Genomic DNA, 13,488 nt, shown 5'->3' on the forward strand with positions numbered 1-13,488 from the left:
GTAAATCTTACTAGCGCGTACAGCGTTGACGACCTAAAGTACTGAAGGTACACACACGTGTGCTGCTTCCATTTTATGCATGCCCATTAACGAATTGTGTGCTGATGGTGACCTTTTCGTCCTCCGTGCGTCCTGTTTGCTGGCGGCTTGCCGACTGGAATCGGGTGAGTAAGGCTTGTTTTTGCGCGTATACAGTATCCTCGTTTTAAACTATACGGTACTGAATGAAGTTCAGGTGATTAGCTGCGTCAGCATGCGCAGTCTGCAAAGGAACAAGTCATAGTTGTTTATTCCATGCTGAAAAGAGAAGAGAGAAAACACAACGTTTTGGCTGTGAAGAAAAACGTTGTGTTTTCTCTCTTCTTAAACTGCATATGCCTATTTCCAGTGACTTCAACGTCACGCAGCTTCACAGTCTGTTATATGAATGCTTTACCTTCGTGATTTCTTTACATTTGGCAAAAAATGTAACATGCTGAATGTGAAATAATTGATGTGGGGAAAAAAGGGGATCATGTTATACAAAAATAAAAAAGTAAACGGAGATATTAATATTTTAAAATGTTAAACTCCTATGGGTTTGGATAGAGAGACACAAAGCCTTTCACTGGGTACACCAGTGAAATAATGGCAATAAGCAATAACAATAAAATTTCAGCCATAGTGATGGCTAGCATCCTGCAACAGAGAACTTTTAAACTGTTACAGGTGATTTTTCAAAGCTGTTGGAGAGTGTGTAAACATTCAATTTTACATTTATTGATTTGAGCACCCTTTACAGATCTTTCTAAAACTGTGTACATTATAAAAATGATCAGGCCCAGGTGTAAGCACTTCTGTATCTTACTGTATGTACACAGTTGAGTTTCAGGATGTCTTCTCTCAGACATTTCAAAAAGTGCGCTTGCAGTCTTGGATATATCGTACCCAAACATCAGATATTTTTAAGGAGTTCTCTCAAAATGTGACCTTTTTGGCAATAAGCAATAACAATAACATTTCAGTCATAGTGATGGCCAGCATCCTGCAACAGAGAACCTTAAAACTGTTACAGATGATTTTTCAAAGCTGTTGGAGAGTGTGTAAACATTCAATTTGACATTTCTTGACTTAAGCACCCTTTAGAGATCTGTTTGCTGCATCATCCTTTTGTTCATTGCGCAACACCTCACCAGGGACCAAAGGTTCTTCCAGGATTCCTGATGAAAGAAAGCAACAGGCACCACCCTGCAATGTTTCTCATTAGATGTGAATCACAGCAGCGAACCAGCAGAACAAATGCACTCTGACGTTCAGCTACATCTGTTCACAATGATCTCTCCAAGGGTAATAATAATAATAATAATAATAATAATAATAATAATAATAATAATTGCTTACACTTATATACCACTTTTCTGGACACTCCACTCAAAGCGCTTACTTTAGATTAAAGACCAGCTGTTTCACACTTGTCTTAACTCTAAACTTGTGAAGCCGAGTATAAAACACTGGAAGAGTGCAGCTGGCAGCATATGGTCACGTGCTCAAAACATCTTGCAAAATGATTGTAGGTAACATAAAAAAACTGAAATGCCTCAAATGGGTTAAAACATCTGAGAGCAGAGAAATCCTTTCGTACTTCTGTGAATTTCTAAAATATTTCCAGTAACTAATGTGTCAGAGGGGGGATTGTATGTTTTTTTTTCCTGTGTTACAGCCCTTGGCTGCACACGTTCAATAAATTTTATCTGAAGTAAAATATTTAATAGAAAACAAAATAAAAGTTGCAAAGGGATTTTACACCATGTTTTATGTGACCTAAATTGTAATTTTTCATTCAGGAACTTGAAAGTGGCTAATTTTACATACCGTAAACCATCTGAAGAGGATGCAATTAATGACTCAAAACAACTCTGCTACCTACAGTTGGTTTTACCTCTTTTTAAATTAGCCATTGATTTCAGCCTATTTTCTAGTCCAGCATTAGTCATCAGTGTTTGATTTAATCATAGTTAAGTCAATTAAAATGCCTATTAAATACAGTCAGATTTTAGTCACATTTTCATCACAATTCAGTCACAATTCAGTTTAATTGACTAAAATCACTCTTACTTTCAGTCAAATAGATCTGAACTGCATTTTAGTCATGCAGTTTAATTTGGTCAAATAAAATGAATAAAAGTTTTAGTTCAATAGATTTTTAATCCTTGGTAAATTATGGAAATATTAGGAAATTAGGCAATTAAGTCCTTTTTTACTTTAGAATTAGAATTTGAATAGCATTTAAATTCATATTACCAAGTAAAACAAGAAATGTGTACAGCAGATTAGAAACTTGAACTGTTACTTTAAGAAGATAAAAGAACCATGAACAAATTTACATTTAAAACACTGACATAAATCATTAAACATATTTTGAAATTCAAACATTTATTTAACTCTTCAAGGGTCCACACTGGGTTGCAGCAGACATAAATGTGGTTGGAATACTGGGCTGTTCTCTTTGGTCTTCTACAGATTAGGGTCTCTCTACTCAGTTGATATAAGACACTGATCTGTGGAAGACCTAAGAAAATATTCTGAAAATTTGACAGTGAGCAGAGAAAAACAAAAATGTATGATACAATAAGCAAAAGTTCTAATTTACTGTATCACAAAGCACAAATATTTGTTGCACAATGTAAAGTATATTAATCCCTTTAGAGGTCAAAGGCAAAATGCAATAAATCGTGCAATACGGGTAATCTCACACAGAGACATTGTATGAGACTTTCTTAATAATGACGTCCATTTTGGCAGAGTTAATTAACTGAAATTCTGTGCATTTTTAAAAGGCTTTTAAAAGTACTCAAAGTGCTGTCATTGTTAATTTAGCCCGCAGAGGACCTTGCCAATACATGAAATAACTAAAAGTAATTACTATATGAGTTACCTAGAAAATAGAATTTCAGTGCACAAAAAATACACACTGACATTTCAAAATAAGATTAAAAATGGAATTGATTTCATGACAGAGCACCATTAAGAAGTTGACATGTATGATGAATTTTCACATTTTACAGAATTAACTTAATTTGTATTTGGTAAGTACTAGCCAAGAATAACCTAGTAATTCCCAATATGCAAATAGTAAAATATGCCTTACTCTTGCCTGGTTTTCTATTTAATTACATGACTCCTGCCTTATCAGTGCAGAGATGTCTGGGTGGTGTTGCCTCAGAGGGTGCTTCAAATGTGTTGGATTCTTTTTACTCATAATGTAGTCGCATTGTTTCTTTTCGTTCAGGTAATATTTTAGAGGACATTTTCTTGGTTTGCTCATTGTACGTGAAGTACTACCAAACTCCTGAGCTTTTTCTTTTTCTTCTAGCTGAACGCACGGTAGAATCTCAGAGCCTAGTACTACAAAAGATTTAGCGATCTAATCCATTTCATTGTTTTAATGACAGGTTCTCCATAGCAAGCTAGCTTACTCTTAGAGCATAACATCTCACTAATAGGTTCAAAGATAATAATGTGGCAAGACATTTGTAAGTTTCTGTGTAAGTGCCTTTGGGGAATAAGGTTTATTGCCCTTTATTTTACGGTAGGCATGCTAGTCACTGGGGAAGAGGGCTAAGGCCTAAGACAGAGAAGAACAGGTGCCTGCAGAAAAGGGGATCTGTCCCTGTTTTTATAGAATGAAAAGATGAGCCTTAAGGGTTATTTGAATAGTGAACTCTGGGGGGGAAGGTAAGGGGGTGGGATGCAGAACACTAGCATAATTTATTAACTTATTGTGGGCAGCTAAAGGACAAAAGGCAAATGAGTGAATGGTGAATCTTATTTACCATTTGAATTCTAGTCAAACAATTTAGTCTCGTCTCTGTTTACTCAAACAAAAAAAAGCGCAAAGCCATTTAGTCTTGATCATCGTCGTTGTGGACTATTATGGTGAGTGTTTCTCTTCATCATTAGCTAAAATGAAGATCAGTTAGTTGACGAACACTTTTGTCACAGACATCATCAACAAAATTAATTTTGCTAGTACCACATCAGATGGCACTACGAAAAGCGGCTAACAGTTAGAGCACCAAGACAGAGTGAAAAACCGGTGATTCACACACATACTGTAAATAGGATGTATGATCGCCTTTTATAATGTACATTTATAATGAACCAAGAAAGAGCTTAGAAAGAAAGGCCATTTCTGCTATCAGTAAATGAGTAGTGATTGCATACTGTACTTCAGTAAACCCAGAGTTTCCTTTTATTTTTATTTTTAAAAGTAGTGACATTCATCATCAGATTAAAATCCATGATCACAAAAGAGAGTATAGAACCAAGACAAATTTTATAGAAAAAATGGTTATATAGAACCAAGATGTATATAGAATAATGAGGTGTTAATTAGTTTACACCTCAATACAGGCAAATGGCGCCTCAAACACTGGAATAAAACTATTGTTAATCCAGCATTTACAGATAAAACGGTTAACCGTGTCTCATAGTTCTCTCTCATCCTAGCGTTAATCCCGCATCAACAGGGTCCGCTTGTCGGCACGCCCGTCTCCATTTGGTGGTTTGAACCAAATCTTTGAGCTGACGTTGCCATTAAATGCGACCGAGAAATACTCCAACCGGCGCGTCGCTCCGCCTGCCGTCGGAGGGGGGAGGAGAACAAAGTAATGTAGCAAATTCATAGAGGGGGGTTATTAGGAGGCATGAGAAATTTGGCCAGGACGCCGGGGTTACACCCCTACTCTTTTCGAGAAACACCCTGGGATTTTTAACCGTGTCTCATAGTTAAAAAAACAAAAAGTTTTCCTCAGTCAGTTTATCAACATCATTGTAAAAATTACAGAAGTTTGTGTTGCAGAATTATGTATGCTTAACTAAATGTAACATTCACCATTGGTGAATATTTTCACAATTAAGAAGATTGAGGCTGACTCTTCTTGAAATCTTTGAATGCAATGGAGGACCTCACATTTTTTAACAACATTTTTCTTGAAAGAAAAACCTGCCACCCACTGGAGACAAAACATATTGTACGGTACAAGTTTTGTTTGAGTCCAGAATACCCAAGATGGTTCTTTAAACACTATCAGTCATTATTCATTATGCTTTTATGCAAGTAGAAATGACATGTACAGTAGTAATAAAATGACTTTATGTCCAAAATATAGTGTTCTGTGCTGAACATTTGGTCAGGAACAGTTGTACTGTATATGTTGTTCATTTACGGGTCATTCTTTGTTACCAAAACCAGAATTTCCACAACTGACCCTCAGATTTTCTTAAGAAAAGCAAATGCCAGAACCATACACTTGTGGTGTTTAAATATGATTAACATTTCAGATGATGGACAAAATAAGATCACTTGAATTCAAAATTCAAGTAGACACTAATGCTGTGCTTTAAAATTCAAATTCTCCTTTTGCTTTTAAACTAGATTCTTAGAATTTAGAACAGTTAATATGGGATGACTCTTAAGGACAGAAATACAGAATTTGTCATATGAAGGATTTTCTTTTTCTTTTTACATAGATTTTTACATATTTTTCAGAAAACATTGGTTGGAAAGGAGCGGGCTTCTTGTCTAATTGCACCTTTAAGCAAATAGCACACATTATAATCTACTGTATAGAAACAAATGAAGATTTAAACCAAAAATATTCTTTTTTTACCATCTTGTTGGGTCCAAGGATGAAGTGCGACACTTGTCATTGCCTATCATTTCCTCCAGTATCACATACCCTTTGATCTCAAAGCTCATTGACTTCCAGCTCAAGATATTCCCTGGATCAGACACTTTGCCTAAATGAACATTCTGTATTTCACAAGGAGACAGGACTTGATTCCACATGTGGACATTGGATATCTGGCCAACAAACGACTGCTGTTTGTCGAATGTGCCTCCATAGCTGTCCTGCTCTTGACCCAGCACAATAAATGGTTCTTTCTGGATCAGGCCTGATCTGTTTATCCCTTTCCTTATGCTTCCCTTCCCATTGACCCACAGCTGAAACAACCCGCTGCTGGACTCCCAGGTTACGCAAACATGAGTCCAACGTGGAAACTCTGTCTCCTCCGGCACGTCATACAAATCATCCTGTTTGCCGTTGACATGCATTCGATATTGCCCAGGTCGGATTTTATAAAAAAGGAGAGCATTCTCTTGGCCTGGTGTGTTCACGGAGAAGAGAGAATAACCGCGCTGCAAGTCAGTGGCGTAGTCAAGGCAGACCGTGACATCAGAGAAAGACTCCCATTTCATAGGAATAAGCTTCACGTAATTCACGTTGGACTCCCCTGGAAAGGTGAACATCTTCCCCGTCAGATCTGCACAGAAAGGCACAGAGCCCAAAAATCACCACTCAATCTGCCAGCATGATACTACACAAACCTCAACATCTGAATGCTTGAAATGATCATGTGGAAGGAACAAAAACATTTTATTAAGAATCACTGGTAAACTAAACAAGTCTGTGACATTATTGCTGTCCTTGAAAATTTAGTACCTGGTGTCTCCCCAGATTAAGGTTTAAGCTATCTCTAATTCCCACTGCTATTAACCTGCTTAAGATGGGCAACTGATTATATATTTTCTTTCGTTGTTCAACATTTCTGTATCTCACGTACTGATGATCTAATTTTTTATTAGTTTTTTTCTAACTTGTTTTTCTCATCTCATGCACATATGTTTCTTATTGGTTAAGGGGTCCTTGTTGTTTTAAATGTATTATGTTGTGCATGTCTGTGGTTGTGTCTGTGTGTCTGCTATGTGATGGACAGGTGTCCTGTTCCAGGTGTACCCTGCCTTACACCTGTTGCTTGCTTGCTTGCTTGCTGGGCTGGACTCCAGCTCCCCTGCAATCCAGAGTTGTAAGACATAGTTAGAAAATGGATGGATGGAAATGTATTATGTATTGTGTAGCTACAAGCAAAGGTTTAGCCTGTGCCGAAAAGAGAAGAAAAGAAACACAATGTATCGGCTGTGGAGCCTTCTTTGGGTATATATTGTGTTATACAGTATGTTTTACCAGCCTGCAAAGCAAAATTTCCCAACTGGGACAATGAAGTAAGATAGTCAGTAAGTACAGCGTCCTGCCTGGTCTGTGTGCTTTTCCTACAGGATAGTAACCGGCAACTGAAACATGACACGATGATGATAGGATTTTAGGAACTCACTAGATTGAGGTCCCTCTGGAATATGACTTTTTCAGGTAACTCAGATTGAGAGGGGTCTCAAACTCAAACCACACCACTCTACCCTCTGAGTAATAGATTGGGTGGAGCAGGTCAACTGGACCCTGGCTATAGAGCTAGCTCCCTTGATCTCCAGGCATCAGTGTCCTTGTTTGGCTGACATCATGGTTAGACATCTGAAAATCATTAGGTGTTTTTTATTCTGGAACAAGATACTGTATCAGTCCTAATTGCATGGTGATTGATGCTATGGTGGACTAATAATGCTAACTTCATACAAAGGGCTTTTCTTTTGGTAGAAACTGTGCAATTGTGATTTTGTAAATACGGTAAAAAACAAATGTAATACGTTTTATAAAATTAGTATTGCTGTGAACCGCAAAACATTTATTAGTCTGCATGTAATTTGCTGTTCAGTATCCTCCAGGAAGAATAGTATGGGTATAATAGGCTCTGTGTGACATGTACAGTAGGTGAAATGAATGCTTTCATTGTCCTCTGCAAAGAATTAAATAGAACAGTGCTCAAAAGCGATTGTTTTTGAAAAGCTAATGGCAAAACAAGTGGCAGACTTCAATTTTGTTAAGTTGAATTAAGTTCTGCAGCTAATCCAAAATGTTTATTCTTATAAAACTAAGCACAGAAAACAGAACCACTGTATGCAGACATAATTCAACACTGTAATCAAATCACAGTTATTTTAGATAGATAGATAATACTTTATTAATCCTGTAAGGAACATTTTTTGTTTCTCTTGAAGTTATTATAGAGTGTCATGCTGGGGTGAATGTACCATGCTTTTTAAATCCTGTTTTTTTTTTAATCGAAGAATTAAATGTGACTTTTGCTGTAGTCCGACCTAATATATCTGCAGTTTGGAACAGGACTAGTCTTTAAGTCTTACCTTGAGGTTCGCCTGACCCACAGGCCAGCACAGCTAACAGAAACAACAGCTTCTCCATCACTGCTCTGTCCTAGTAGGAATGAAAAGGATTCACCCTCTGACCGTGCTGTGTGTGAATCTAAGGTTTTTACTGCAGTATTTATACACTGATATACACCGATGGACTTTAGTACAGTGCTGGGAAGAATTGCATAATCAGTTGTCAATATTTTAGCTTAACCTAGTTTATCATTCACTTCATCAGTCACCTTTCCAAAACCGTGTACATTATAAAAATTATCAGGCCCAGGTGTAACCACTTCTGTATCTTACATGCACAGTTGTCTTCTCTCAGACATTTCAAAAAGAGCGCTTTCAATCTTGGAGATATCATACCCAACCATCAGATATTTTGAAGGAGTTCTCTCAAAATGTAACTTTATGCTTTGTTCAGTTTTATACAAATTAGTTTTTTGTTTCAAGCTCTCAGGATAGGTTAGATAAAATTGACTTTCATTTGGGAGTAAACAATTTGATTACTGTATCTGGGCCCCTAGACCCTTGGAGTTTATTTGCTTTCTATATTTTAAACTCAGAATTATCCTCTGAGTTTTAGTAAGAACATGCTTCATTGTACATTAGCTAAACCCATAAGCATTGGGTGAGGTACCACAAATAACCACGTTGTAAGAGAATCTGTGGTAGGTTGTGTTTAAAGATTGGCATGACAATAAGCATTTCAGGAATACTAAAGGAAATCTGTTTTAAAGAACCAGAACTGATAAACCAATACCAGGTTAGTTTAAAGGTAACATTACAGATTCTACTAATCTTTATAAAGAAGAAATAATTCCACCAGAGGGGGCTGAGACATAAGAAATTATTTTTAATTCAAATGTATTTTTTGTGGATTCACTCTAGAGATCAAAGATACTTTTGTGTTTACCTTCTGCCAGAATCTCTGAATACACAGTATGTACAGTACATTCCCATAAACAATGGAAATGTGTTCCGACCTGGGTTTTACACTTAGCACAGTTAGGTGGTGTGCCTAAACTGTGCTGTGTTTACTGTAGGTCTGTGGATAATATACTGTAGAGTACATGTTTTGTTCAACAGGTTGTACTGTATTTCTCTGTACTGATTACAGACGAAGATCAAAGATGAAAGAATAGTTTTCCAAGCATAACTATCTATGCAGCACCTCAGCTCTTAGCCTCAAGTTGTCTGTGCAGACTTCAGGGAGACTACCACATGCACAGACAAGAAAGTGTAAAAAACTGGATAGAAATTTCTGTGGCTTCATTTCTTTAGGAGGATTTTTTCCAGCGTGTGTGAATTGTTGGAAAACCCAAGTCCACCATTCTTGGTAGACGTAATGTCAGATCTGGAGATATTTGCAGAAGATAATTTAAACATTCCTCTCTCAAATAGGTCAGAAAGTCTACAGTATATAAACCTGTTCTAGTTGTCAAGTAGTAAAGTAGGAATCTGTTTTTTTCTGGGGCTAGGTCAGGATTGTCCACTAAGCATGATCATCTATAATGAGGTGGATGATAGTTTTACAACTTAGTTTCCATTACATTTAGTATTAATGTGTCCTTTTTGGCTGTGGAGGATCTTCCTACCTAAGAGGTTTTCAAGAGAAACAGGTTGGCAGAGTTCAGCCATGTGGAGTCTGGTGGTGCATGAATCCACTGCTGGAGGGTTCTTTCCTATATTGACCTAATTGATTTTGTAGCTTTCTGATACAACATCCAAGTAACTGAAACTGAAACAAATGAATGGTAGAGCTTTACATGCAAATTCGTAATCTCCTTGCTTTATGACTCCAAATCACATCCATACTTGTCTTTCAATTTGTTTTTCAAATTTTTGATTCAAACACTGACTAGCATAACATAATCTATTTTAAAATAGCTCAATAATTGTTTTGATAATACATTACCTAAGATGGAGAGGGTCAGGCAAATAGGCAAAGAAGCAAATAAGAAGACAGCGTATTATTTGTGATCAGGAAGTGGAAACAGTTTGGGATGAGTCAAAATGTTTTAGAGGGAGTTTATAGAATGTTAGTGGAAAGCATGCTTGCCTTCGGTATCGGGGTGTGGTATGGTAGTCTGAGTATTAAGAGTAAGCAGAAACAGGCCAGAATTTGCAGTACTGGTAAATGAATTGGTCGACCGCAGGCACAGCTTAAAGAGCTGATGTCTTTGATGACCCCTCCCACCCTGTTCAGTCCCATTTTCAACCGCTTGCTCCAGAGAAGCATTGTAGAATGCCTATGGCCAAGAAGAATGTATTCAAGACACCCCTAGTTCCCTGTAGAATTGGTAAATTAAAAGCAGCTGAGTGATTGTTTCCTTAATAAAGCTATCAGATTAGTGCAATGATAGTGTAATGTGGGCAGAGCTCAATATGTGTATTGTTGCACTATTGTTGTGCACAGAGAGGAGTGCAGTGTTGCCTACCGTAGCTCGTTAATTAAGAGACCCTTGAGATTTAGTTTTAAAAAAACATAGAATATGACTAATGTTTGTTTTAAACATGTATTTTGACTGCTGTTTGTTTTTTTATTTTTTATGATGATTGTTGAAGACAAACTTCCACCCTTTTTGGATGGGCAATAAAGTTGTATAAAGTGTAGAGAGTCCACCCCTGCTGTAGAGATACAAAGAAAACTATTGTCAGGTTTAATGCCCGTCACTAACTCTCAGACGGTTGGGGTTCTAAGCTATTTATAAAATTAAGATTGACAGAGGACGGCAAGAAATATTGCATTTGCGTGCAAGTGGAAAGTAATATTTTGAATAGCTTCTGAATTCCTATACATTCTATAAAATATTCAGGGGATTGCACTGCATAATACTGGGAATATTGGGGTAGTACACCATATTCAAATGCATTTTATTCAATAGTGTCTTTAAGTGTAATCATGCCAGAACTTAAACAGTTAGAAAAAAAAGTGACCATTCAGCTCAACTAGTTCATGTGGTCGTTGGTATAGTAGCTAATTGTGTGTGCTTGAGTGTGCTTTGTGTGCTTCAGTTCAATCAATGGCAAGTCATTCTCCAAAATGTCTTTCCAGGTCTATAAATATGATATTGTGGCTATCATAAAGACTCACAGTAGGTGATAGCCAACTATATGAGTGACAATCCATGCAATCCATTTTGTCCAGATTCATTACAGTTTACAGTAAAAAGAAAATGTTACACAGCATTCAAGTATCATGACAGAGCATACTACTGAGAAGTACCAAATTATCATATACAGTATACTGTAGTGTACACGTACATGTATGTACTGTAGATACTAATGGTTTTGCTAATTTATTCACTTTAATTTCACAGATTTAGTTTCCCATTATTAATGTTTAAGCACTTACAGGTATTTAACAGTTAGTTAAAGGAATGATGCCAACCAAGAAACACATTTATTGCTGTTTGTTACTAGTCTTATCTGGACCAGACTCCTTTTAAATACCAGTGACAACACTGGTCACTTTTACTCAATGTCCAGACAGCACATTAAAAGACTACTTGGTCTGGATGACAGGCAGGTATGCAGTCAGACTAACACACGCGCACTTAAAAAAAGGTTAAGAGAACAAGACCAACAGTGCTACAGCAACCACAAATTACATGGCCAAATAGGCAGTACAAAGTGAAATGCTCCCCAAACATGATTTCAGTTTGAAATGTAGTCTTCTTGGAAAATAAACTGCTTTCTAGATATTAGAACCAACTAAAAAAACAGAGAGCCCAGTCTCCTCTAATCATTTTCCTGCTGTTATATGAACATGTGGTATTTTTAGCCTCACCCTGAAGAATTGCATAAAATCTTGGCAGTGCAAGAGAATTCAACACATTTGCCGGAATTCTAATGGTTCGTAACTTCGGTATATTGGCAATGTTTTCAGAAACTGATGCAAGCCCAAACTGGAATCTGTTCTCATGGTCTCAGTGTCAATCCTCTTGGCCAATATTGGAGTGTGGAGTGTTGCAACAACATGACAAAAGTGTGCCTGCTCCATACTGTGGCTATAGAAGATAAAAGTAGAAAATTAATTTTCTCATCTGAAATGTTACTAGGTTGATTCACAGAAAACAACATCTAGGATGTTTATGACTTGCTGTGAGGGTGCGACAAAAGGTTGGAAATCCCTTATTAATAACTACAAAACCAAGGTACCTGGTAACATCACCCTGCAGTTCACAAATGGCAGCCCACTGAAGCTCAGCAAGTGTGAGCCTGGTCAGTACCTGGATGGGAGACCTCCTGGGGAAAATTAAGGTTGCTGCTGGAAGAGGTATTAGAGGGGCCAGTAGGGCACGCTCACCCTGTGGTCTGTATGGTTCCTAATGCCCCAGTATAGTGACGGGGACAATGAGATGTAAAATTGAGGTTCTGACTCTCTGTGGTCATTAAATATCCCAGGGTGCTTCTCAAAAAGATTAGGGGTGTTACCCTGGTGTCCTGGCCAAATTTCCCATTGGCCTTTACCAATCATGACCTCCTAATAATCCCCATCTATGAATTGGCTTCATTACTCTGTTCTCCCCACTGAGAGCTGGTGTGTGGTGAGCAGACTGACACACTCTGGCTGCTGTTGCATCATCCAGGTGGGGGCTACACATTGGTGGTGATGGAGGGGAGACACCATTACCTGTAAAGTGCTTTAAGTGGAGTGTCCAGAGTGTAAGGCTTTTTAAAAAAAAATGAATCTAACTGATTTAAAAAAAATTAAATAATCATTTCTAACTGATTTACCGGGATACCGGGATGCACGGGAGCAGGGAGGGTTCTCCCTGCTCAACAGGGGTTCTCCCTGTGCAAACACAGGGAGAACTCCACACAGATAACACCTCAGGTCCGGAATTGAACCCAGAGCCTCAACACTGAGAGGCAGCAGTGAAATGATGCTTAAATAAACTGTGGTTTAAAAACTCTGGATCTGTGGATCTATGCGATGTGTTGGTTGAAAGCATTCACAAAGTGCAATTTTAAGCGGTGATGTCCCCTACAAAGTGCAAAAAGGCCTCTGCAATGTTAGAAATGCCAGTCAAAGGAAACTCCGGTGTGTGAGGTAAGACTTATGTGTGAAACAACAAATCACAGTGCAAGGTCAGCCTATTTACCTTAAGTGCATTGATATGTACCTATTTAAAGGAATAAATAGTAAAGGAATATATTTTTAACCACATATTAATGTAATCTTTAATTACACAATGTTTTTTAAGGCGCAAATTCTGGGTTTTATTCATTGAAGATGTCATCAGGCATCCTAGAACTAACAGGATCAGCTGTGCTTTGGGACTCAGTTTTGGAAAGCAGTGGTGTACATGCCTGTGTGAACGGTACATTCTGGACGAGCAGACGAAATACCCTGGGAGGCAAACGGCTTGACGCCACAGCAACACAATGTTCTG

The 13,488-nt window shown here is 37.7% G+C and overlaps 1 protein-coding gene across 1 annotated transcript; it reads right to left on the bottom strand.

Annotated features, from left to right (window-relative positions):
• Positions 1–4,213: 4,213 nt before the first annotated feature.
• Positions 4,214–8,167, bottom strand: LOC148835294 (serum amyloid P-component-like). Its single transcript, XM_088917150.1, has 2 exons — positions 8,078–8,167; positions 4,214–6,306 (listed from the first exon to the last, which is right to left on the bottom strand). Exons 1-2 carry the CDS (start codon positions 8,133–8,135, stop codon positions 5,648–5,650), a joined length of 717 nt encoding a protein of 238 aa, XP_088773276.1. The 5' UTR covers positions 8,136–8,167; the 3' UTR covers positions 4,214–5,647.
• Positions 8,168–13,488: the final 5,321 nt, after the last annotated feature.

The sequence above is a fragment of the Atractosteus spatula genome, chromosome 5, assembly GCF_055471065.1.
Source record: "Atractosteus spatula isolate fAtrSpa1 chromosome 5, fAtrSpa1.hap1, whole genome shotgun sequence".
Taxonomy (NCBI): Eukaryota; Metazoa; Chordata; class Actinopteri; order Semionotiformes; family Lepisosteidae; genus Atractosteus; species Atractosteus spatula.